Source organism: Zalophus californianus, chromosome 2, assembly GCF_009762305.2.
Source record: "Zalophus californianus isolate mZalCal1 chromosome 2, mZalCal1.pri.v2, whole genome shotgun sequence".
NCBI classification, from domain to species: Eukaryota; Metazoa; Chordata; class Mammalia; order Carnivora; family Otariidae; genus Zalophus; species Zalophus californianus.
In genome coordinates, this window is record NC_045596.1 from 151892478 (window position 1) to 151920290 (window position 27813).

The window sequence follows — 27813 nt, forward strand, 5'->3', positions numbered from 1 at the left end:
TAAAAAAAAAAAAAAAGACCTGAGCTGAGATCAAAAGTTGGATACTCAAATGACTTAGCTACCAAGGCACCCCTCAAACTGTCATTTTAAAAATCGGGTTTTCTTTTTATTATTGAACTGGTAAAATTATTTATATATTTTGAATACCAGTCCCTTATCAGATAAATTATTTGCAAATATTTTCTTGATTGTTGTGGGTTGCCTTTTCATTCTGTTATTGGTATCTTTTAAAGCACAAAAGTGGTTTTTTTTGTTTGTTTGTTTTAAAGATTTTATTTTTAAGTAATCTCTGCACCCAATGTGGGGCTCAAACTCACAACCCCGAGATCAGGAGTTGCATGCTCCACCAGCTGAGCCAGCCAGGCACCCCTGCAGCACAAAAGTTTTTCATTTTGATCTGGTCCAATTTATCTTTTGTTGGTTGTGCTTTTGATGTCATATGTAAGGGATGATGACCTAACTCAAGGTTATGTGGATTTATGCCTGTATTTTCTTCTAAGAGTTTTATAGTTTTATACTTTATATTTAGGTCTTTGATCCATTTGGAGTTAATTTTTGAATGTGATGTGAGGTAGAGGTTCAATTTCTTTCTATTGCACGTGGATACCCAGTTGCCCCAGCACCATTTGTTGAAATGACTGTACTTTCCCCATTGGAATGTCTTGGCACTCTTGTCGAAAATCAATTGACTGTTGAATTTATTCACAACCTTTTGGCTAAGATCAAGTGAAGAGAAAGTTACAGTGAGCTTTTTAGGAATGTCACCAGTAGGTAAAGGGAGGTACATTTATATTTCTGAGTAGTATATTTGGTTTGAAAATTCTTAGTAATTTTCTGGAGAAATAGAAAGCAGATTACTACATGGGCAACTCAGACTTACTTTCTTCACACTGAGAATGATGCATTTCCTCAGATGGAATATGAGTTATGTAAAGGGAGTGTCCCAAACCCTGCCCATCTTTCACTATGATGTCATTGAGGAATGAGCCATAGCTGATTTATGCATTGAAGGAAGACTTGTTTCAAATTATTGTTCACTTTTACAGGGTGACTAATTTGCTGGCTGAGTAAGCTGAATTGTCAGCTGTTAATATTTTAATATTCATCTTGAGGAACTTGATCTAGAAAAGGATCGTGTTCGGGAAATAATATGGGATCTTTACTGTTAGTGGAGTAAATTTCTTTCTTTTTTCTAAGGACTCATGGATACATCAAAGCATTCATGGTTGTCAGTATGATAGAGCTTCATTAGTCATGATATAAACTTATAGTATTACTTAACTTTAGGATCACTCTGATTTTTTATTGGTTTTCAGACATAGTACTACTTAAATCCCAATCTCATTATTATAGGCTTCCCTAGGAATAAACTGTTGTCCATGTGTTACTTATTATAATAATGGTGAGCATTTAGTGCTTTTTTTTTTATTGTGGTAAGGTATATATAACAAAATTTACCATCTTAAACCATTTTTATTTTTTTAAAGATTTTATTTTATTTGACACAGGGAGAGAGGTAGCGAGAGAGGGAACACAAGCAGGGGGAGAGGGAGAAGCAGGCTTCCTGCTGAGCAGGGAGCCCGATGCGGGGCTTGATCCCAGGACCCCGGGATCCTCACCCGAGCCGAAGGCAGACGTCTTAACGACTGAGCCACCCAGGCGCCCCTTAAACCATTTTTAAATGTACAGTTTAGTGACATTAAGTTGTTGTGTAACCATCACCACTCTCCACGTCTAGAACGTTTTTATCTTGTAAAACTTTAACTCTGTATCCATGAAACTCCCCTGTTGTGCCTTAAGCCCGGCTCCTGGCATCTACCATCTTACTTTCTATCTCTATGAATTTGACTACTCTAGGTACCTCATATAGGTGGAATCATATAGTATTTGTCCAGCTGTCTTACTTGGCATAATGTCAAGGCTCATCCACATTTTAGCAGAATTTCATTCCTTTTTAGGGTTGAATAATATTCCATTGAATTATATACCACATTTTTGTTTTTCCATTCATTCATCGATGGATGCTTGGATTGTTTCCAGCTTTTGGCTTTTGTGAATACTGCTATGAACATGGGTATACTTTAATGCTGATTCTGTAAAGGCAGCTTATAGCAGCTAGGTCCTTATCTTTTTAATCTAAGTATTGTTCCAAATTAAAAGGAAGCTGTTTATCTTTTGGATTTTTGGTAGGTGTTTAAAAAAATTTTTTTTGTTTGTTTTTTGGGATGCCTGGGTGCCTCAGTTGGTTAAGCATCTGCCTTCTGCTCAGGTCATGGTCCCAGGGTCCTAGGATCGAGTCACACATTGGGCTCCTTGCTTAGTGGGGAGCCTGCTTCTCCCTCTGCCTGCTTTCCTTCTGCCTGCCGCTCCCTCTGCTTGTGCTCTCTCTCTCTCTCTGACAAATAAATACAACTTTAAAAAAAATTTTTTTTTTTAGTTTTTAAAATTCAGATTAAATTTAAGGCCTAAATTTGTTACTGTTATTTAATTACTGCTTGCTTTCTAAGCAGTGTAGAGCAAGAAGTTTTATTTTCTTTCTTTCTTTATTTTTAAAAGATTTTATGTATTTATTTGACAGAGAGAGACACAGCAAGAGAGGGAACACAAGCAGGGGGAGTGGGAGAGGGAGAAGCAGGCTTCCCATGGAGCAGGGAGCCAGATGCGGGGCTCGATCCCAGGACCCCGGGATCATGACCTGAACCGAAGGCAAATGCTTAAGGAGTGAGCCACCCAGGCGCCCTGAGCAAGAAGTTTTAAATGGAGAAAATGTCATATTTAGAATCTTATTGCAATGTAATTTTTTTTTTAAAGATTTTATTTTTAGGTAATCTCTACCCCCAGCATGGGGCTTGAACTCACAATTCCTGAGATGAAGAGTTGCATGTTCTACTGACTGAGCCAGCCAGGCGTCCCTGTTACAATATAATTGAATTCAACCAACTAGTAACATTTGATGGTACACTAGCTGTAGCATTTATATTAAATGTTTTTCCATATATCTGACCCTTAAACTGTCTTCAAATCTCACTGCTTTTATTTGCTTGGGTGTGTGTGTCCTGGATGTTCCATCCATATTCAAAACAACCTTGTCTTAGTATCTGTCCATCAATCAACAGAATCAGAGTGGGAATTTTGTTGATAAAAATGGAGCTACTGAAAGTGAAGATCACTTTTATATTTTAAAGGCCACCTTTAATGGGTATTAGATGTAGGGACATTTGTAAGTGTTGGGGTCTTTAGGACAAAATGAATTTAGGTTGAATATATTAGTTATTAGGTGATTCTGTGTATTGTATAGGATTTTCCTAGGATTGGTTCCTTTATCGTGCCATTTAATGCTTCCAAATTATTAGTTCTATCTAATGAAGTTATGAGACAGGGAAGGGAGGAGCCGTGAAGAGGATAGGGAAAAAGCATACAAATATTGAAGGAAAATGTTTGGATCCCTTCTCAATTCAAGATCATTTGAAATGAAGGCAGAGTACTTAGAAAATACTTGATTTACAGTTTTTCAGGCATGCATTCTAATGTGTACATCAGCATACAGAACTATACATGCAGCTCCTTTGCTCAGACCAAACGTTCTTGCAAGACACTAATAACTAACTTTGTGGTGGGTGGTGAGATAGTAGATTTTGAGTCACACAATACAATTTCCGGAGAGTTGATAATACATTTGTGTATAATACAGATTTGACTGTAAGGGGCCCGCCAATACAATATGGTCAGAAACCATTAAGGAGTAGTATTAACAAAGTATGGTGATTGCAGACTTTCTTGAGCTCTGGGCCTATAGACTTTAGTGCTAGTTGACCACAGTAGAACATTTGCTGCTTTGGGATTAGTCATCTATGCCTAGGTAAAACATAGCTCAATAGTTTTCTTTTCAGTTTTCTTTGCCTGAAAAATATGTTGGCTAAAAGAGAGACCGCTAAGTTTTTTGTACTTCTAGAATGTATCTTTGAGAACAGTTGTAGAAAAACCAATATAAGAAAAGTTGTGGCAGGTACAGGGAGGGAAATTTTTGTTTTTGCTTTTTTGTATTCGTCTCAGTTATGTAAGTTAAGATGAAAAAAAAAAAAGAAGTGACCTTTCCTGGCAGTGGAAATACTCTTAAGTTGTAATGAATATGACATTGACATTTGGCCAAGGTTCTTTGGGAAATACAAAATAGCTCCAGTGTAGTACAATTCCTTTCCTTAGGGCGCCTGGGTGGCTCAGTTGTTAAGCGTCTGCCTTCGGCTCAGGTCATGATCCCAGGGTCCTGGGATCGAGTCCCACATCAGGCTCCCTGCTCAGCGGGAAGCCTGCTTCTCCCTCTCCCACTGCCCCTGCTTGTGTTCCCTCTCTGGCTGTGTCTCTCCCTGTCAAATAAATAAATAAATTAAAAAAAAAAAAAACCTCCTTTCCTTAGAACTTATCTTTTGGTAATGGAGATAAGGCAAACAGTTTCATAATTTGGGTCAGAAAATGTAAGAATATAAAAATATGAAGGGTGCCTGAGTGGCTCAATCAGTTGAGCATCCTACTCTTTGTTTTGGCTCAGGTCATGATCTCACGTCATGAGATCAAGCCTCACATGCGGCTCTGCGCTCATTGCAGAGTCTGCTTGAGATTCTTTTTCCCTCTCCCGCTACCACCCCCACTCACAGTCTCTTTCTAATAAATAAATCTTAAGAAAAAAGAATATAAAAATATGAAAACATAAATATGCCATGGCCTATACTTTAAAAAAATAGCTTTATTGAAAAAAAGAAAAAATAGCTTTATTGAGATAATTCACATATCATACAATTCAACCATTTCAGTGATTTTTATCATGCTCACATAATTGTGCAGTTATCAGCATAATCAATTTTAGTACACCTTCATACCCTGAAAGAAAACTATACCCATGTAACCACATGGTGACCATAGTTAGTGATACCATATTGCATATTTGAAGGTTGATAAGGGAATAGATGTTAAAAGTTCTCATAATGGAAAAAATTTTTTGTAATTATGTATGGTGACAGATGTTAATTAGCCTTATGTGGTGAGCATTTTGCAATATATACAAATAGGGAATCATGTTGTACACCCGAAACTCATAATGTTGTGTGTCAATTATACCTCAATTAAAAATAAACAAAACACCATACCCATTAGCAGTCACTCCCCAGCCGTAGGCAGTAACTTGGCTATTTTCTGTCTCTGTTTGCCTATTCTGAGTAGAGTAGAATCATATAATGTGGTATTTTGTAACTGGCTTCTTTCACTTCGCACAAGCTTCATTTATGTTGTAGTATGTGTCAGTACCTTATTCCTTTTAATTGCCAAATAATGTTCCATTTTATGGATATACTAAATTTATCCATTCATTAATTGATGGACATTTGGATTGTTCCACTTTTTGGCTGTTATGAATAGCCAAATACTAGCATTATGAACATTTATGCACAAGCTTTTGTGTGGACCTAGGTTGTCACTTCTAATAATATAATATACTATAATATACTACAATATAATAGATGATATAATATCTCATATATAATATATATCTAGGAGTGGAATTGACAGGTCATATGCCAGCTGTCTGTGTAACTTTTTGAGGAACTGCCGGACTGTTTTCCAAAGTAACTACACCATTTTATCTTCCCATCAATAATGTATGAAGTTTCCAATTTCTCCACATCCTCCCTAACACTTGTTATTATCTGTCTTTTTGACTATCATTACGCTAGTGTGTGAAGAGGTATCTCATTGTATTTCTGATTTACACTTCCCAATGTGTAATGATTTTGAGCATCTCTTCTGCTTATTGGCCATTTTTGTATCTTTTTTTTTGGAGAGATGTCTATTTAGATCCATTGCCCATTTAAAAATTGCATTGTCTTTTTATTATTGAGTTTTAAGAGTTCTTTATGTTTTCTGATACAAGTCCCTTGTTAGATATATAATTTACAAATTATTTACGAATTTGTTCGATTCTGTGGGTTGTCTTTTTACTCTCTTAACAGCATCCTTTGAAGTACAGAAGTTTTTCACTTTGATGCTGTCCAATTTATCTATTTTTTTTTGTTGTTGCTTGTGCTTTTAGTGTCTAAGAAACCATTACCTAACCCAACATCATGTGAGTTTACCCTTATGTCTTCTTCTAAGAGTTTTATAGTTTTAGCTCTTACACATTTATGTTTGTGATCTTTTGGAATCAGTTTTTATGCATGGTGTTCATTCTCTTTGCGTGTGGATATCCAGTTTTCTCACCACCATTTTCTGAGAAGACTGTAGTTTTCCCACTGGGTTGTCTTGTCAGAATTGTTGGCCATAAATATGACAGTATATTTCAGGACTGTCTGTGCCCTTGTTCTATATGCCTGTCCTTCTGTCCTTATAGTAGTGTAGCACCACCTTGATTATGTAGCTTTGTAGTTAAGTTTGACATTGGTGAGTGTGTTCTTTCTACTTTGTTCTTTTTCAAGAATATTTGTCCGTTCCAGGTCTCATGCATTTCTATATAGATTTAGGATCAGCTTGGTTACAAAAAAAAAAAAAAAACTATCCTGGGATTTTGATAGGGATTACCTTGAATCTTGTAGACCAGTTTGGGTGTATTGCTATCTTAATAGTATTAAGTCTTTCAATTCATGAATGTAAAATAATTTTCCATTTATTTAAGTCTTGAATTTCTTTCAACAGTGTTTTGGAATTTTCATTGTACAAGTTTTGTACTTCTTTTAAATTTATTTCTAAGTAGTTGAGTCTTTTTTTTTTAAGATTTTTTTTATTTATTCATTTGCGGGAGAGACAGAGAGAGAACAAGCAGGGGGAGAGGCAGAGGGAGAGGGAGAAGCAGACTCCCTGCTGAGCAAGGAGCCTGATGCGGGACTCGATCCCAGGACTCTGGGATCATGACCTTAGCCGAAGGCAGATGCTTAACCATCTGAGCCACCCAGGCGCCCTGTAGTTGAGTCTTTTTGATGCTATTATAAATTGTTTTCTTAACTCCATTTCTGGATTTTTTATTGCTGATGTATAGAAGCACAACCGATTTGTGTATGTTGATCTTATATCCTACAACTTTGCAAGACTTGTTTATTCTAATAGTTTTAAATGGATTCCTTAGGATTTTCTATGTACAAGATGATATCATTGTAAATAGAGAGTTTTACTTCTTTCTTTTCAATCTGGATCCCTTTTGTTTATCTTACCTAACTGCCCTGACCAGAACTTCTAGAACAATGTTGAATAGAAATTGTAGTCATAAAACTTCCTTGTCTTATTCCTGATGTTCGAGGGTAAGTCTCTAAGGTAAACCACTAAGCATGACATTAGCTGCAGGTTTTTATAGATGTCCTTTATCAGGTTGAGAAGTTCCCTTCTATTCCTAGTTTTTTGGGTGTTTTTATCATGAAAGAGTGTTGTATTTTTGCCAAATGATTTTTCTGAAATAAATTAATTAAAAATGACCATTTTCTCTGTTTTTTTTTTCTTTCTCTCTTTTTTATCCACAGAAATTGACTTGCATACCAAATGTGTGGTGGATGTAGATGCAAACAAGGTTATACTTAGTCCTGTAAATACTAATCTTTCCAAAGGAGATGCCCGGTAAGTTAAGAAACAGTGTTATGTTCAGTGGATTTTTTAAATGACTGAAAGCAACAATGGCTGCTGAGCTGAGTTCAGCTCAGCAAATAACAAATGCTTCATTACTGTGTAGAGACACATAGCTGTCTAATCAAAGAGGTGAGGTCTATAATATGGAATGACTAAGTGCCAGAATGAGTGTTGTAGATAGCAGTTGTATCAGAAGCTCAAAGAGAGCTTTAGGGCAGAAGGTGGAGTAACTGAGGAAGCCGTCTTGAAGGAGACGGTACCAGCTAGAAGATTAGTAGGATGTAAATGGGAAGAGGTTGGGTAGAAGAGAAGACCTTTAGGTTGTTCCTCAGCTTGGATTGTTTTTACTTCTGCCACATTGAATCCTGTCAGTTAGAGCCCATTTCAGGTGCTACTTCTTCCTCAAGGCATTCCTGCATCCTTCAGTGACTCCTTTCCTCTAAATCCTTGTAAACTGTAATCTGAATCACCTAACTGAATTAATATACCTTGTTTTGGATTGCTACTTGTAGCTCTCTGGTGGATTTTAAGGTCTTGAAGGGAAGAGACTCTCTGTCAGGGGTTGAAGATGAATCGCTTCTGGATTTGGATGATAGTATGAACAAAAGCAAGGGCCAGAAAGTGTAAAGAAAGCAAATTTGGGGAAGAAGCAAGAGATTCATTTGGTTTTTCTCAGCAAGTATGGGGAAGTTAATTTAATCAAACAAGCTAGGTTCAGATTACAGAAGACCTTGAAAGCCAATAAGGAAATTTGACCTGTATTTTTATGGGTAAGATGTCATCTTTGACAGTTTTTTAATATTGTGGTTAAGGGGGTGTATTAGGAAAGGTTGTCAGTTGGCCGTGTAGAGAATGGTTGCAAGTGGGGAAAAACTGGCTTTCCATAGAGATCAGCTTGATTTCAGAGATGTTTTTCTACTGACCCTGGAAGTAAATTACACAAATTAGAGAGACAGTACTGTCCATGGTGCTTTGCTGGAAGTAGATACTTAAACTTGTAGAGACAATGTTGTGTATGGAAATACATACAGAAGGCACTCCATAAATGTTCTTTCAGGTTGAGTCATTGAGTTGAAAGGGCATTTCTGACTTGGAGTCAGAAAATCTTAAACCCCTACTTAACTATGTGGTTTTTAACTAGTAGCTTCTAAACTAGTAACTAGTTATTTTTAACTTTTTTCAGTCTTATCTGTATGTTGTATGCCTTACCAATCTCATAGAAGTGTTTTCTGAAGATCAAATTAGTGATTGTTAAAGTGTTTTGTAAAGTGCTCTGTAATTGTTCAGGCTTATTGTCTTTGATATAGAGCTATTTTGTAAGTATCACTAGGATATGGGTACTATCAGATATGATGTTATTAGGGTGTAAAGGGTATAGATGTGTCAAAAATGATGCTAGGATTTTGAGCCTGCTCATTGATTGATCTGTTGTTCTGTGTGTTAACTGAAATCATTAATATGGGAGGCTGTTTATTGTTCTTAGAATTTGAATTCTGGAGATTGTTGCTTTATTTGGAAATGTGGTTACCTCTGAACAAACTAGGAGGCAATATCCTATGGTAGAAAGAGTGTAGGCTTTATCTGTAGACTGACTTGGATTTAAATTCTGGCTTTGCCACTTGGTAGTATGGTTACCTACCTGTGTTCCTTATTTATAAAGTGTTTTAGTTTTCTAAATTTTCTATTGCTGCATAACCAATTATCTTTAAAAGCTTAGTGGCTCAAGGCAACAGTAATCATTTATTAGCTCATGGTTTCTGTGGGTCAGGAATTCAGACAGGGCTCAGCAGGGATGGCTTGTCTCTGCCTCATTCTGTCCAGGGCATAGCTGGAAGACTTGAAGGCTGGGGATTGGAATCATCTGGAGATGGCTCTGTCACCCAGATCTGGTGGTTGATGCTGCCTGCTGGCTGGCGAGGTAGCTGGGGCGGTAGGCAGAATACCTGCTCACAATCTGGTGTCACGTTCCAAGGGCGAGTGTCCTGAGAGAGCGACAAAGCCGAGTGGAGGTAGCATAGCCTTTTATGTCCTAACCTTGGGAGTCACACAGTATCTTCTGTCACATTCTCTTACTCAAGGCTGATCTAAAGCTCTAAACAATTTCCAGAAGAGGAAATACAGACTCATCCTTTAATGGAGGAACATTAGTGTCACATAAAAGCCTTTGGGAGGAGATGTGTGTTATTGTTGCTGCCTTTGGAAAACACAGTCTGCCACAAGTGTGTAATGGTATCCCCCTGATAAAGTTGTTGTGAGAATAAAATGACAATATAAAAGCTGAAAAAAGATATTTTCTTTCCTTTTGAGGTCTTTAAATCTCAAGGGTTTGTGAAAGGATTAAATAGCTCTTCTAGAATATCTTGGATGGCTCTTTTTTACATATGCTGCAGATACAAATTGAATATCACTCAGTGCTATAGAGGATTGTTCGATAAAAAACTTTAAAAAATGCCAACTTCCAATAAGGTTGGTATGTAATGGTTTTTGATGAAGTAAAGTTAAGCACAGATTTTTAAAAAACAGCTTTTATAGGGTGAAGTATATATAGCTTGATAATTTTTCATAAGTTGAACATAACTCCTGTAAGTGGCACGTAGATAAGAACTGAGAACATTGCTGGGGCACCTGCCTGGCTCATTCGGAAGGGCATGTGACTCTTGGTCTCTGGGTCGTGAGTTCAAGCCCCATGTTGGGTGTAGAGGTTACTAAAAAATATAAGTAAACTTAAAAAAAGGAAAAGAACATTGTTAGTATAATAAAAGATTGCCTTTTGAGAAGTGCTTTTTCTTTCCTTTTCTTTTTAATTTTATTGATTTATTTGAGAGAAAGAAGGAGCAGAGAGAGGGGCAGAGGGAGAGGGAGAAGCAGACTCCCCACTGAGTAGAGAGCCCGGACGGACGTGGGGCTCGATCCCAGGACCCTGAGATCATGACCTGAGCCAAAGGCAGATGCCCAACTGACTGAGCCACCCAGGCTCCCTGAAAAGTGCTTTTTCTTTCAATATACTATCAAGGTGAAAACAGAAAATAGAAATTTTGGAATGTAACAGTCTAGCAGTACATGTTGACCTCATTAAATGTGAAGAAAAATTGGAAGAAAACATAAATTAAAACCTATTTTATGTGATATGAAGTTAATTACAGTCTAGTTTGTAGAATGATTAATCCATAAACAAGTTATGGTTTTATAGGAGCTATATTTGTAACTAGAGAGTTAGGAATTTAAAGTTAACATGTAAGGGATTTGAGTCCATTTAAATTAGTAGTCAGAAAGGCTCAAATTTTTTCTTTAAAAGCTATAAAATTCTTGCTTTTAGAATAGTATCCAATTCTATTACTCTAAAATCATGACTAATTTTATATGTATATTTAACAACTCAAGTTAGTATACTTTGAAAGTGGACATACATACTTTTAAAATAATGATTTGTAATTTTTCTGATTAATTTTGTATTAACTTCTGGCAGTTTCACGATTTGATGTTTGTGCTTATTAAAACTAATAGAAACCCTGGTTAAATGAATGGGTAAACCGTTTCTAGTGTAACAGCTTAATCATGGAGATTTGGGAAACATTTCCTGCTGTGCTATATATGGGATTTCAAAACCGCTCTGAAAAATAAGATGCTTAAAATTCAGAATATTATAACACGAGGCTAAGAGATTAAGAATGCTGACTTTGGAGCCAGAAATCCTGGATTGAATGTCACCTTCACCACTTACCATGTGTGCTGTGGAGCAGGTTACTTAATGGTCCTCTGCCTCAGTTTATTCATTGGTAAAGTGGAGATTATAATAGTACCTTTCAGTAGGTTGTTATGACAATTAAAACAATTTAAAATATGTAAAATGGCAGTGCCTGGTATACAGTAAACCTTATATAAATGTTAGCTGTTACTTTAAATATTACTGTTACTGTTATTATGGGCTGCATTTATGATGTTTGGTGAGCTATAATACAACTTCAGAAAGGAAGTAAAAAATTTTTTTAAAGATTTTATTTACTTATTTGACAGAGAGACAGCAAGAGAGGGAACACAAGCAGGGGGAGTGGGCGAGGGAGAAGCAGGCTTCCTGGAGCAGGGAACCTGATGTGGGGCTCCATCCCAGGACCCTAGGATCATGACCTGAGCCGAAGGCAGACGCTTAAGGACTGAGCCACCCAGGTGCCCCAGGAAGTAAAATTTTTTAAACCAAAATGTATTCAGTTCAATACTAGAGTATACATGCTTATCAAGAAACTGTCTAGTTCTAGGGGTGCCTGGGTGGCCCAGTTGGTTGGGTGTCCAACTCTTGATTTCTTCGGCTCTGGTGGTGATCTCAGGTTGTGAGATTGAGCCCCATGTTGGGCTCTGCGCTAAGTGCGGAGCCTGCTTAAGATTCCCTCTCCCTTTACCCCTCCTCCCCAGCCGTCCCCCCACTCACACATGTACTCTCTCAAAAATAAAAAATTAAAAAAAATTAAAAAAAATTTAGTTCTGTAAAAATTTCAGCTTTGCAAAGTCAGAAACTTAATTTTATCTAGTTTGCCCCAGTTGATGGGGCTCTTTGGGAGTAACGTGCCATGTGTTAGAGAGCTTGACCCCTAATTTGATGTTTACAGTGAATAAAATATCAACTTACTTGGGAAACCAGGTCAAAACATTGATGTAGCATAGGGTAAGAACAAAGGGACATTTTATCAAATACGGAAAAGATTAAGGACGAAGTCTATTTTATAGCACTTTAGTCAAACGCTAGAGACTGATACACTTGCATCCGACTGAGCCGGCTGGGCACCCCCAGAACAGTCCCCTTTTAAAATAGCTAAATAAATCTTTAAGCCTTATTTTGTTTGAATTAAAACAAAACTGAAACTCTTAAAACTTGTTGAACTTTTATCCTGTAATAAATGTTAAGGCTAGCTAGCCTGTCACCATAATAAGGCAAAATAGATTCTTAGGCTAAGGTTTATCTTCTATCTTTTGCCTTATTCCCTCCCTCCTCTGCCTACCAAAATGCCTTTCTTGCTAACGCTGGCTCAAGTTAATTGAAATACTAATATTGGTTTTTTTCTTTTTTCTTTTTAAAATACTAATAGTGTTTTAAAAGGGAGTAAGGTGTGATTTCCCATGGAGAGTGGCAGCTTCCACTTTATGAAACAGTTGTGTTATAAAAGTTACATATAGGGAATTTGGAAATGGGAATGAATTTTCCCATAGGAACTGACAGTTATTTCTAGTAAAAATGGTGTTCTATTAAAAAAGTGACTAGTTTGGCCCAGGACTCATGGAATCACACATTTTATATTTTGGTATGCAGCAGAGGTGCTTTATAGCTACTTCCCATTTTTATCACATGTGATTTTATTTATTTATTTATTTATAAAATATTTTATTTCTTTTTTTTAGAGAAAGCAAGAGTGAGAGAGGGAGCCAGTGAGCAGGGGGAGGGGCTGAGGGAGAGGGAAGAGAATCCCAAGCAGACTTCATGCTGAGCTAGGAACCCATTGGTTGCGGGGCTTAATCTCAGGACCCTGAGACCATGGCCTGAGCTGAAACCAAGAGTCAATGCTTAACTGACTGAGCCACCCAGACACCCCTGTCACATGTAATTTTAAAAAGATGTGTACTCAAGAGTTGTGATTGAATAAAATTCATAATTTTTCCTCCTTATCGAGGACATCCTGAAGTGAGAAAAGACTTTTTTTTTTTGGCTCTGGGTGTGTGGCAAAGAAGAATGTAATGACTACTAGTAACTAGTAGACTTTGGTGTCATTGTGCCAAAAGTGCCAGTTCTTTTACCTGCCATTGTTTTTGCACCTGGAGGGCTAGTATCAGCACAGTGAAAAAGGCAAATATCGATATTATTCTGAAAATAGTTCTTACCTCGAAAACCGTGTTGTCTTACCACATGACAAATTAAGAATCAGATTTAGGCATTAATTCACAAACTGTAAGAATTGGATGGTTGTCTTTAGTTTACTTATTTTTAAACTACTTTATTGAAATGTAATAAATATGCTATATAATTCACCCCCTTAAAGTGAACATTTCAGTGGCTTTTATTATATTTAGATTTGTGCAACTAGCATCATGATCCAATTTTATGACATTTTAATCATTCTATTACTCAGCTTTCTGTCTCTATAGATTTGAGATTTGCCAATTTTGGACATTTAATATAAATGAAATAATACAATACATGGTCTTCTGTGATTGGCTTCTTTTACTTAGCATAATGTGTTTGAGGTTTATCCAAGTAGCATTTATCAGTACTTCATTCCTTTTATGGTGGAATTATACTTCGTTGTATTTTGTTAGGTTTAATCCATTCATCAGTTGATGGATATTTGTTTTTTTCCCCACTTTTTGGCTATTATGAGTAATGCCTCTGTGAACATTTGTGTACAAGTCTTTGTGTGGACATATGTTTTCATTCCCCTTAGGTAGATATCTCGAAGCGGAATTACTGGGTCATATAGTAACTCCATGCTTAACATTTTGAGGAGCTGCCAGACTTTCCCAAAGCAGCTGTACCATTTTACATTCCTACCAGCAGTGTATGAGGATTCCAATTTCTTAAGCTTTTAAAGAACTCTCATTTACTGAAAAGGAAAATGGTGGTGACTCCGGCTAATTGGAGAATGCATACCCTGCCCGAAGGCATTCAAATTACAGTTAAAAAGCAAAACAAAACATTGTGCTGTCCAAACAAAACAGGTCTTGGCCAGATTCAGCCCTTGGCTGCTGATTTGGAACCCCAGGTTCTAGTATACTTTTCTGCTGAGCCGTACTTCTTGACAGGTTTTTAAAAATCGAGCAGATTTTAAAAAGTAACTATACAAGAAGGTTTAAAGAGTAAAACACTTTGTTTTAACCTAAACACTTTTATGTTAATTGATCAGGTTAACAAACCTTTACCAATACAATTTAAGCCTTCTGTGAACTTCCAATTTTAACCCCTTTCCTCTTTGTCACAGTTACCCACTTTCCTGAAGTTGGTTTTTTATCTTTCCCTTGTATTTATATTTTCTATATGTGTGTGTGTGTGTGTGTATACACACATATATATATTTGTAAATTGTTTGCACACCATTAGGTGTATGCAAGTGCCTTTTTCTAGTAAAAGGTCAGATATGTGACTCAAAGATTGACTACTTATACAGTATAATGTCTGATATTTATTTATTTAATTTATTTGTTTATTTGTTTAAAGCATGGGAACAGGACCCATGGGCAGGAAAAGCTGCCTAATGCCTGATTTTTAAAAGCAAAAGCAAAAAAAAAAAAGAGTGTTAATAGGAGCTAAAAAAAATCCTAAGTTCATCTGGGGAGGAAAGCTAAATGTTGGTATCTTATCAAATACTCTATTCCTCTTTTTTTCCTTCTGAAAAAACCAAACCAACACAAAAACTTTTCCTTCCTCATCTGTTGTTGTAGTGACTTCCAAGCAAGAGCAGCAGTGAAATTGTTTTAGTGTACCTCCAACTCTTTGAGGAGACTATGGATCAATGAGCTATGCGCTTTCAGAGGTGGCTGCTTTAAATGCCAGAACTGAAACCTAAAAGGGAAGGAAATTCTCAGGAAAAATTGCATTGTTCAGTCTCTAGGCCCGTTAATCCACTTTCCTCTTTAGTCCTGTGTTTTCTGTCGTGTGTGAGTGTGTGTGTGCTAACAGTATAAGAATTAATATATTGAGAGTTTCTCTTACAATTCTTTTTTACCCTGCCCCACCAACTGTAAGATTTTAAGGTGAGAATTTTCTGAAGTAGAAAACATTTGAGAGTTAGACTTCAGGATCTTAATGAATCTGAACACGGATTTCTTTGGTATTTTGTGAGATGGCCTGTTCTTTCGTACAGGTAGGAACGTCTCTTCAACATGGATGGAATTAGCCATAAATGGCACAGATACGCTGAGTTTTTCTGTTTTATAGTAAAGCTATGGTGCTTCCCTCTTTTTCCCATTTGGTCATGTTTAACCTACAGTTTAATTGATATGTGTGAAGCTGATAACTGCCAGCCTAGTGAGAATAATATCTGAGATGTTGATCTCAACCAGTACTGGTCAGTAAGTTCATTAAAATTCTTTTTATTCCTTCTGATTTTATACTAGACATCAGTTTAGTCATTATTACTTAACATGAGCAAAGCACAGTCAGTCCTTTGGAGGTTCGTAGTACTCTGAGCCTGGTAGAAGAATGAATATATGCATGTATATTCAAATAATGCAGAGTTTAGTGAGGCTGACACATGCTCATACATTTCTCTTGCAAATGTACTGAATACTGCTGCCTAGGGGAGGGCCTAATGCTGATAATTGCTTTGAAATATCAGAAGTCATTTTCAGAGTAATTCCTTGTTAGTGGAAGGCATCATTAGGTCATATTAGATAATGACTTTTAAAATTTCTCTACTGCTATATGGTTACTAATTTAAGTAAAGGTTTTAATTGAAGGAAGTCATGCAAAATGTAATTACGGTATGTACAATAGACCTGTTTGTTCTCTCTGCTGTGAAATGACTTGAGTGAGGCTAATAATTCTGCCCAAATAGAATTTACTCCTCTGGAGAACAGTATGGGGTATGTTTTAATTTCATAAAGAGGCTCTTCCTTGGGGAGCCTGTCCACCCTGATTATGTCAGAGTAAAGTGGGGAGAGCATTGTTCGGTGTACTCAGAAATTTTAGATGATTTTTCCCCCTCTTTTAAAAAATACTATGACCATTGAGTGTATAAATCATGTACTACTTTTGAATATAGTTGTGAAAATGAATCACAGAGACTCTTAAAAGCTAAAAAGATAATAAAAGATTATATTCATATCTTTGCACAGTTAATAGTAGTAAATAATCAAATAACAATAAATGTGGACCAGCAAAGGCTAGTAGATTGCCCAAATGAACTGTGGGATAGTGTGTTAGTATATCTGTCTGAACAAAAATTAGATTATCATAGTAGAATTGGTGATATTTTAGCATTGTCATTGGCTATATAAATATTGTCTCATTCTTTTATTGGTACAGCAATATGAAGAAATAAACTGTTTTTTAAAATGCAAGAATAGAGAGTGTCTATCACTGAGCCTGAAATACTACTTGTTTACTAACATTTGGTATAATGAGGACTCAGGGTTATTGTGTATGATTATGGTTGTATGTGTAAGTTATGGTTAATAGGAGGGGTGCCTGGGTAGTTCAGTTGGTTAAGCATCTGCCTTCAGCTCAGGTCATGATCCCAGGGTCCTGGGATTGATCCCTGTGTTGGGCTCCCTGCTCAGTCTGCTTCTCCCTCTCCCTCTGTGTGCCCCCACCCCTCATGCTCATGCTCTCCCCTCCCAACCCTCTCACCTCTCTCTCTCTCAAATAAATAAAATCTTTTTTAAAAAGTCATGGTTAATAGGAATTAAATCTTTTGAATTTACCCAGAATTCTAGATTCAGCATAAAATTATGAGATAATATTTGGCATATTAAATATCTAATTTCAAATAAAATTTAGGTTAAACTATCAGGTCCCACTATTGAGGTGTTTAAAATTGTCTTTGTTTTTTGTTTGGCAATGCTTTTTTTAAGGGTTTTTTGTCTCAATCTCTAGTGTAGGAGTTGTTGCTAATATAAACTAGATATTGTGTAAGAATCTAGACTTTTCTTTTAAAGATGGAGGTAGCAGTGCTCCCCGAGGAAGCGTCACATGAGAGACCAATCTAACCCCCAAAATTGCTGTATCACAGTACCTTAGGAATCTTTATGATCTGTTCAACAGTTGAACATCAGCTTTTTGCAGAGTATCAAGCTAAGAGTTAGGATAATCTTTATTAATCCTTAGTTCCATTAAATTGTGGTCAAATTATTTTTAGTACAGAATGTCTGTAAACATACTAGTAGAACAAAAAACAAAGCAAAACAGAAAACTGAAGAGTAGAGAAGTTGAATTAGTCTCTTATGGACTTTGTAAGGTTAGATTTTTGCAGAGTCAGATTTGAAATAATTCTATTGTTTAATTTTGAGCATTGTGCATTTTTTTTATGAGAGTGATATTTAGCTAACATGAAAAATGATTTCTTTTGAAAATTAGTAGTTTAGGGTTCTGGAGCCCTTTTGCCTTCTTCCTAAGTTTGTTAAAGAAGTATCTTGTATGATGGTGAATTTTACTTTTGCTTTACTTTCGTCAAATCTCATTATATATATTTAAAATTAAGTAAAAACTTCTATAGAATGGGTTATAATTAAGAGCAGTAATGAGGGGGCGCCTGGGTGGCTCAGTCGTTAAGCGTCTGCCTTCGGCTTGGGTCATGATCCCGGGGTCCTGGGATCGAGCCCCGCATCGGGCTCCCTGCTCCACTGGAAGCCTGCTTCTCCCTCTCCCGCTCCCCCTGCTTGTGTTCCCTCTCTCGCTGTGTCTCTCTCTGTCAAATAAATAAATAAAATCTTAAAAAAAAAAAAAAAAAGAGCAATAATGAGTTTTTAATCTTCCTGTTTTGGCCCATACATGAAACAAGTCAATAATCCTTTTGTTCTACTTTTAGGAAAACAGAAAGAGAATTTGCATAAAGATCATTAAGTAGGTAAAAGCTGTATTTAACATTTAATTTTTAAAAACTTTTTGTTATGGAGATTTTATTTTTTTAAAGATTTTATTTATTTGTCAGAGAGAGTGAGAGACGGAGCACAGCAGGGGGAGTGGCAGGCAGAGGGAGAAACAGGCTCCCTGCTAGGCAAGGAGCCCGATGTGGGACTCGATCCCAGGGTCCTGGGATCATGACCTGAGCTGAAGGCAGACGTTTAACTGACTGAGCCACCAGGGCGTCCCTGTTATGGAGATTTTAAAACATACACCAAAGTAGACAGGATAGTATAATGAACCCCTATGTGCTTGTCACTCCAGTCTCCAAAACCATTAACCCATGGCTAATATGGTCCTAAACACATCTTCGGTTCTTTCCTCTTTCCTATATTATGTTGAAGTAAATCCCATTTTATTTATTTATTATTATTTTTTTAAAGATTTTATTTATTTATTTGACAGAGACACAGTGAGAGAGGGAACACAAGGAGGGGGAGTGGGAGAGGGAGAAGCAGGCTTCTTGTGGAGCAGGGAGCCTGATGCGGGGCTCGATCCCAGGACCCTGGGATCATGACCTGAGCCGAAGGCAGACACTTAACGACTGAGCCACCCAGGTACCCCGAAGTAAATCCCATTTTAACCACAAATATTTTAATGTATCTTTTACTATTTTTAACATAACCTCAACACCATTAGTACACCTTGAAAATTAACAATAGTTACATAATAGCATCAAATTTTCAGTGTTTACATGTCTAATTATCTGATAAAGTTTTTTCCCCTATAGTTTGTTTTGAATAACATATAAATATGGTCTATTCATTGTGATTGGATTATCTTTTGATTTATTGCTTCCTCAGTTGTTGAAGAAATTCAGTCATTTGTTTGTAGATAGATTAGTAGGTGAATTTATTATAGAGGTTGTGTTATTCTTAGTCAGATGCCGAATCATGCTGATTTTTCTGGTGAGTATTTTTATCCCAACATTCCTTTTCTCTCTCTGACATTACCTTAGTTAAGGACCATAATTGCCTTATGTTTAGATTACAACATAGCTTTTAGCTGATTTCTGGAACCCACTAATAGCAGACTGATCTTCCTTCAAGATTGCTTCTCCATCCTGTAATCTAGAATCTTTTGAATTGAGAGCATTTATTATTTCTAGTACTTAAGCACTGTCACTGCCTAGGTGACATCTTTTATGTTTATCCTGCCCTGTTTTCCAATGCTTGTATTGTTTAGCTTTTTCTTGTGTGTTTTGACACCCCCCCCCCCCCTTTTAGATCGGCCACTTGAAAGCTGAGACCACTTCTTTTCTTTGTGTCACTTACAGTGCTTTCCACACAGAAGGTGCTCGGTGAATGGCTCTTGATTGATTATAACTGTTGTATTAGTCCTTGTTCTTAAAAGTCCCCCCTTCTGATATTACCCCAGTTAGTAGTTGGAATGGTGATTTGTAAGGCTGGGAGTTAGATTTTATGAAGAGTATTTCTCAAGACAATGGTAGAGCCTGATGAGCCGTCTCTATCCGCTCTACCATGTGGAGGGTGGGTTTCTAGCATCCTTGCCCACTAGATACAGTCCTTGTTTACTCCCACAGCACTACGGCTTTTGTCTTACTTTTGTCATTTTGACAACAACCTTTTGTTTCAGTGCTGTTTCATTATATTTGTTTACTGTCCCCCTAGTGATCTAATATTAGGATCATATTGTAGGATAAGTTTCCTTTGGGAAGAATTTCCTAAAGATTAAATAATTCTGTTTCTAATAAATAGGTTTTACAAACTGGGATGCCACGGGGTACATTTACCCATAGATGTGTTTTGTTTGGCTTGCAGCTTCAGTATTTAAAAAATCAGGAAGTTTCATATAAAAATTCAGTTTGCAGTTTTTCTTTTTTTTTTAAAGAGTTTATTTATTTATTCGAGAGAGAGAATGAGAGACAGCACGAGAGGGAAGAGGGTCAGAGGGAGAAGCAGACCCCCCTGCTGAGCAGGGAGCCTGATGTGGGACTCGATCCTGGGACTCCAGGATCATGACCTGAGCCAAAGGCAGTCGCTTAACCAACTGAGCCACCCAGGTGCCCTACAGTTTTTCTTAAACAGCCTGAAAATCCGGCCACACTGGGCTTATTGCCTCCTTTGACAAGGTCATGAGCTCTCAGGTCCCCAGCTGGTCTGGTCAGCTCCCTTATTTATGTTATTTACCTGGCCCCTGTGGACCTTTCCGTTTACAACCCTTGGTGTAGGTTCTTACTGGCTTCAGTCACAAAACACGTTCTTTTCTGACCTTGGCCCAGGGTTTTGGGGTTCACATTACTTCTAGAGACTGTCAATTTCTGCAATCTGAATATGTCATGTCCTGAATTTTTCTTCAGTTTATTAAGTTCAGCTGTATGAATTCCATAATTGTTGATATTACTTTATTTATAAATTATTAAATGTTCAACTTAATACATTACATTAATTTGTAAAAATATGAAACAGTACTACTCTTCACTATATAGTTACATTTATATATTTTTGTTTTAGAGAACAGTGTTATTTTTCTTAAAAATATGAATTATGTTAACATGTAATCTTGCTTTTTAAATGAATTAATAAAATATTTTAAAAGTTTCTCAGCTTTGATTTGTCATTCAAAAACTTTTCCATGGGCTGTAATCCATATAATAAAATGCTCTTTAGGGTCCTCAGTAATACTTAAGAGTGTAAAGGAGTCCTGATACCAGAAAGTTGGGAATCTCTGATCCTAAAGGATAAGGTAAATTAAAATTGTCTGGTACTCACCAAATTGTCAGGTAAATTAAAATTGTCTGAGGTACATACCAAAATTTTAGAACATAATTATTTTTCCCCTTCTAAGCAGTATCATATAAATGGGTAAATCATCTCTAGGTCCCTGCAAAAGCCTATTTAACCCATGGTATTTCTGAAGTGTATAGCACTATTTAAGACATTTTAAGCAAATAATTCTTTGATTCAGAGTTCCAGGTTAGCAATGCCAAGAAACCTAACCCTCTTTTTGGGGTTAAGGGGTCAGGGATTACCTCGTTCTAAGCCCTTCTAATTGTTCTCTTGCTCTTGATAGAGTTTGCTGGGTAAACAGCAGGAAGAGGATTTGAAGAACTGAGATGTAATTTTTTTGTGATTTGGGATTTTTTTGGAGGGCTTTCAAATGAGATTCAGACGCTAAAGGGGTAAGAGAATGGGCAGTTGTGGGGAAGAAAACTGGGGTTTCTTAAAGACTGGAGAGATTTGAAATAATCCTACCGTCTTCCCTTTGAGGAGCGGACAGCCTGGCGAAGAAGGTGGGATGCCACGACTCCCTACAGTTTCTCCTTCCCCCTCTTCTTTACATCTGTCAGGCAGCCATTACTTGTCCCCCGCAGAGGATCAAGGAGGGAATCTTTTTTCCTTCCTCTCCCCACTTTGGTGCACTCTCTTCCATCATTATAGAGTCCTCACCTTATATTACTGGCGTGTTAAACAGGGGAAGCAAGGTAGTGGTAGAGAAGAGGAATTCCTTTGCTTCTGCTGTGGTGATACAGACAGGAAGGCCGGCCGTACAGAGAAGCATTCCCAGCAGCTGTTAGAGGGCAGGGGAAGTCCCAGACCAGTTGAGTTGGGCAGCTGTCCAAGTAGGACAGTACGTGTACTCCTGACACACACGTTTTTATTCTCCAGTTGCAAACACCTATCTTGTCCCTCCAACTATTTTTTAGATCACTTTGGGTAGGGATGGAATCTTACCCAGTTACCTTACAGTTCAAAGGATTTATAGGTATAGAGTATCTGTATGTGTTAGTATCTAGCAGAGGGCTGGGCACACAGATGCCCAAGCAATACTTTTAGATTGAAAAAAAAATTATGTATATTGTCCTTTTACCCTAAGAGGAAAGTGGAAAGTGCTCAGCCTAATCTCATACAGTCTCCTTCATGGGGTGGGATTGTATATGTGGAGAAGACAAGCTTAGACGTATTTTAACTGTAGTGCTGATTACTGGAGGGACTTCGGCTTGCAGTTCCCAGGGCCTAAGGAGGGCTGGTTCTGCTGGCTGTCTTGGTCTCTGCTGTATCTTTCAAGGAGCTCCTCTGGGTGTGAGATGCTCAATAGGTCTGTTCTTCATAGTGGGTTGTGTGAAGTTCTGTGTCTACAGGATGTTAAAGAGGACAGAGAAGGCAAGAAAGGAGTATATATTAAAAGTGATGTGAAGAAAGCAAGAAACCTTTGACAAATGAGAATTCTCCTTACTGTCAACAAGATGGATTTGATTTATAAATTTGTATGTTTAAACATTTATAGTAACTTAACAAAAAAACTTGAAGATATTCCTAAATAGAAAGATCGATAACTGTAGAGATTTCAGATGTCAGCAGAATGTAGTCACTGTAAGGGTGAAAAGGATTTTTATTTTCAGTCGGAAATACAGTAATTCAAGTTTCAGGATATGATATTGGTTGGTTGTTTTGTTTTTAGAGAAGGAGAGAGGGGGGTGGTGGGGCAGAGGGAGAGGGAGAGAGAGAGAATCTTATTCGATGCAGGGCTTGATCTCACCACTCTGAGATCATGACCTGAGCCGAGATCAAGAGTCGGATACTTAAAACCAATACTTAACTGGAACCTTGCAGATTTTTTGGAAGTGAATTTGTAATGTATAGGCTCTTTGGATCGGAGTTCTTCATTTTGCAGCCTAGGACTTTTATAGCAATTTTATGCAATAATACCTGTATATCTAAATCTCCATTAAGGCAAACCTTTTCCTTTTTATTTTTTAGATGTTATTAACTTTAAAAAAATTACCAAGTATTTTAAAAAATAAATTTTACCCTATGAAATGAAAACCATCATAAGAATCTGCAGAGTAGCTACTCTTTTTATAATTGTATTTTATTATTTTGCTTTACTTAACATATTTTTCAGTGTAGAAAATTGGGTGAATTGATGTTATGTCACAGACTTCCTTGCTCAACTTGAGTCTCATCAAATGTTACCACAACAGAAACCCCATGTGTAAGCAAAATCTTTGCCTGTTAAGTTATTACTCCTACTTAGTCACTCGGCCAGTCATGGCTACCCTTGCAGTCTGCTCTCCTCTTTGGGGGATTGGAAACTGCAATATAATGGAAGGAATCAGACACCGTGTACTCATTTGGTACTATTTCACATTAGTCATTCTAATTAAGTTATGTAAGTAGTACAGGAAAACTCTATTGTGTGAAAATCCTTTCCCTGAAAGGGAAATCATTTCCCTGATTTATTAGGACTGAACCTATATGCTAGTCTTTATCCACTTGTATCAGGAAGGATGCTTAAAAGTAGCATTCTGGGACAGAGGCTGGTTCAAGATTAAGTCATACCTTGGCACTGAACTAAGGCCTTGTCATTTCCATGAGTGTCAGAGGTTTTCTGACTCCCCACTTTCACCTTCGTCCCCTGTATCAGGTACATCTGATGTGCCGCCTCAGGTCTTCCTCGCCTCACTCTCCCCAGAGACTTTGATCACGTTGTAGCCCTGGCCGTTGCCAACTTAAACTGGACCCTGACCAACTTCGTGTGGACATAATCTGACACCTCATGCCTCACTTCCCCCTCTTCCCTGGGACTGTGCTCTATGATAAGCCTTAGGTTTTGCTTTCTGAGGAATCCACACAGAACATCCATTTTATATGCCCTTGCTCTGTGTACTAATGGGTTCTCTTGATTATATATTAAGGTGACTGTCGGTTGGTCTGATGTATTTTGGCCTGACCTGGCCGCTAATAATAAAGACCTGAACTTAAAAGTTAGGAGGAGGATAAGTTTGTTCTTCATAGAGTGGATTAATTTTTAAATTTATCAACCTCAGTAAGAATTAGCAATGATCTAGGATTGAGGTGCTGCCAGTAGAGTTGAACCATCATCATTGCTTATAAGGATAGGAAAAGACAAGACTTGGTTGAAGAGCCTCTGAGAAGTATGACTCAGACTACGCCTTGAGTTCTGGGTCTACCATTTACCAGCTGTGTGACTTGGAAAGTTTCCTTCACCTTCCTGAGCTTCAGTTTCCTTTTCTGTAACATAGAGATGGTAACACCATAACGTGGCTCTTTTAAGATTCTTACGGGCATAAATGAGTTATTTATATAAAAAGCCTGGCACAGGGGCACCTGGGTGGCTCAGGAAGTTAAGCATATGCCTTCGGCTCACGTCATGATCCTGGGGTCCTGGGATCGAGTCCCCGCATCGGGATCCCTGCTCGGTGGGGAGCCTGCTTCTGTCTCTGCCCCTCCCCTCCACCTGTGCTCTTTCTCTCTCTCTCTCAAATAAATAAAATCTTTAAAAATAAAATAAAATGCCTGGCACATAGTAGGTTAGTAGATGGTAGCTGCTGTTGTTATTCCTTGGTTTATTTATTTTGATCAACTTTATAAAAATTTTATTTATTGAAACGTGATATTTTAAGTAATTTTTTTTCCAAACAAAACTGGCATATGCTAGATAACTCAGTAAATATTTATTGACTGGACTAGACATGTAGTAAACTATCATATCATGTTCCTAATAACAAATAATGCCCTTTTGCTTTTAATTGGCAATAATCTTAGGTGATTTAAGCTGTTGTTTTTAGTTTCTTAACCCTCCAGAAAGCAACTGCAAGATGTTTATTTCAGGGATTGTGGGTTTCCTCTGAAGTGTAATTGATTTGCATACTATTTCTCAGAGTTGGTTTTGTTCTGGGCATAGAGCTATTATTATTATAGTAAAAGGAACTCAGTGGTCAAGGTCTTTGAACACTTAGAAGGTGTGAGAAATAGCCCCAGTACAGAGTTCTTGGAAATACAAGGAGGGAATAAAATTTAGTTTTTGGATCTTCTGATTGATGATAAATAGCACTTATTTAAAGCAATATAATTGCTGACAGTGTGTTAGATCCTTTGCAAGGTTTTTGCCTGTAAGTATAACAAAAGTACCTACAACAAAAGAGGCACCATCTTTTCTCATAATTTTCAGGAGGGGAATGAGGCTTTCCAAGATGACACAATTAGTAAGTGGCAGAGCTGGAATTTGAACTGAGGTCTGCCTGAGCTCATTCTTCCAAAGCCAGGTGAACTCCTTGCTTCTAATTGCCTTCTAAGATTTTATAGAAGAGTTTCTTCTTGATTTGTAAACATTTGAAAAAAATTTTAATTGGATAATTTAGATTAGAACAAAACTATAGGCATTCAACAATTATTGATTGATATTTAATATATGCAACCCTGGCAGGGTGCCTGTTAAGGGAAAGGTAAATATGATACGCTCTTTTTATTTAATTAAATAATTAATTTTTCTTTAAGTAGGCTACACACCTAGCATGGAGCCCAGCGTGGGGCTTGAACTCATGACCCTGAAATCAAGACCTGAGCTGAAATCAAGAGTTGGATGCTTATCAACTGAGCCACTCAGGTGCCCCGACATGCTGTTTAAAAAAAAATTTTTTTTAAAAATAAGCTTTTAATTTTGGAATAGTTTTATACTTACAGAAAAATTGCCAAGCTACTACAGAGAGTTCCTCTGTGTACCCCTCACCCAGTTTCCTTTATTGTTTCGTTTATTCAGCAAATATTTATTGCATGCCTACTATGTGCCAAGCATTGTGGTAGGTGCTAGGGATACAGCAGTGAATAAAACAGGGTACCCTGGTCTCATGAAATTTATGTTTTCAAGGAATTAATTCATTTGGGGACAGGATTGAAATAGCAAGGTACAAAAGAAAGACTTGTCCAAGATATAATCAGAACATACATACATTTCTTCCTCCCTCTCTCCCTGTCTGTCTCCCTCCCTCCCCTTCCCTCCCTCCTTCTCTCCCTCTTTCTTTTTCTTTCTTTCTCTTTCTTTCTTTCTTTCTTTTTTTCCTTTTCCTTTTCCTTTTCCTTTCCTTTTCCTTTCCTTTCCTTTCCTTTCCTTTCCTTTCCTTTCCTTTCCTTTCCTTTCCTTTCCTTTCCTTTCCTTTCCTTTCACTTTTAATTTCAAAGCTTAAATAATCTGGGATTTGTTGAAAAATGTTTTACTCTATATCTGGCTTTAGTTTTCTCTTTTCAGACTGAATATTCCTAGTCTTTTATTTGGTTATTCCTTTGTAATCTGAACAGCCCTTTTATTTTATTTTTATTCTTTTAACATTTTATTTTATTTTATTTTTTTATTTTTTGAAATATAGTTGACACACAATGTTACTTTACTTTCAGGTGTACAACATAGTGATTTGACAAGTTTATACCTTCTGCTGCGCTCACCACAAGTGTAGCTGCCCTCTGTCACCATACAACGCTGTTACAACACCATTGACTGTATTCCCTGTGACTTATTCTCTCCCTGACGGGAAACCTTTATGTCCCACTCTCCTTCACCCATTTTGCTCATTCCCTCACCCCGTCCCACGTGGCAGCTATCAGTGTGTTCTCTGTATTTATGGGTCTGTTTCTGCTTTTTGTTTGTTTGCTCATTTGTTTTTTATTTTTTATTTTATTTTATTTTTATTTTTTTAAAAGATTTTATTTACTTATTTGAGAGAGAGAGAGAATGAGAGATAGAAAGCACGAGAGGGAAAGAGGGTCAGAGGGAGAAGCAGACTCCCTGCTGAGCAGGAAACCCGATGTGGGACTCGATCCCGGGACTCCAGGATCGTGACCTGAGCCGAAGGCAGTCGCTTAACCAACTGAGCCACCCAGGCGCCTCTCATTGGTTTTTTAGATTCCACGTATAAGTAAAATCCTGTCTTTCTCTGACATGCTCTTTTTTTTTTTAAGGAACTCACATTTTGTGAGTTAGGGAAACCCATTCCATAGCTAAGTATATCACATTCATTACTTCATTCAGCAACTGTTTTTGAGTGACCTCTGTGTGTGTGTCAGAATGATACTGACCCTAAGAAAACAATGATGAACAAAAGGAAATTTGGTTCCAGGTTCATGGAGCTGTTTAGACTAGCAGGGGTATTATGAATTGCCATTTTGGTTATTGATAATCAGGTTAGATAGAGATTAGATAGAATCACCTAGATTTAGAGCTAGGTGATTGCTTATAGGCATTCTCCCCCTCCCTCCAATAACCACACTACCAGGGGGAATGTTACCAGGAAATTTTGACTGAATTCTGCTACATATTTATTTATTTATTTTTTCTTTTTCTTTTTTTTTAAAGATTTTATTTATTTATTTGACAGAGAGACAGCGAGAGCAGGAACACAAGCAGGGGGAGCGGGAGAGGGAGAAGCAGTCTTCCCACGGAGCAGGGAGCCCGACGTGGGACTCAATCCCAGGACCCTGGGATCATGACCTGAGCCAAAGGCAGCCGCTTAACGACTGAGCCACCCAGGCGCCCTCTGCTACATATTTATTAATAGGCAGGCACAACATTAGTCAGACAACCTGTTCCTCTAAGCTCAGTAAAGTCAAAGCTTTCAGATAAGCATCTTGCTAGAAAGTTTCCCTTGAGACAAATGTAGCAGGATTTGGTACGCCCTAGTTAGAATTATGTGACGGAATCTGAATTCAGTTTAGGCTAGAGGCCTAGGCCAACAACACTGTTCTCACTGGCTTAGGACGACAGGTTTGTGAGAGTCCTATACTTCGTTCTTCTAAGAATGGAGGTATCTATATAATATTTCTGGTCAGTCTCCATAGTTTTAACACTGCATTTTATTAGTG

General features: G+C 37.4%; 1 protein-coding gene across 3 annotated transcripts in view; it reads left to right on the plus strand.

Moving 5' to 3' along the window:
- KIF13B (kinesin family member 13B) overlaps positions 1-27813 on the plus strand; it is a 196917-nt gene that overhangs the window by 8863 nt on the left and 160241 nt on the right. For all 3 annotated transcript variants that reach the window (XM_027598107.2, XM_027598108.2, XM_027598109.2), the window contains exon 2: positions 7494-7587. In XM_027598107.2, the coding sequence (XP_027453908.1) occupies positions 7494-7587 (94 nt within the window). The remainder of the gene's footprint in view (positions 1-7493; positions 7588-27813) is intronic.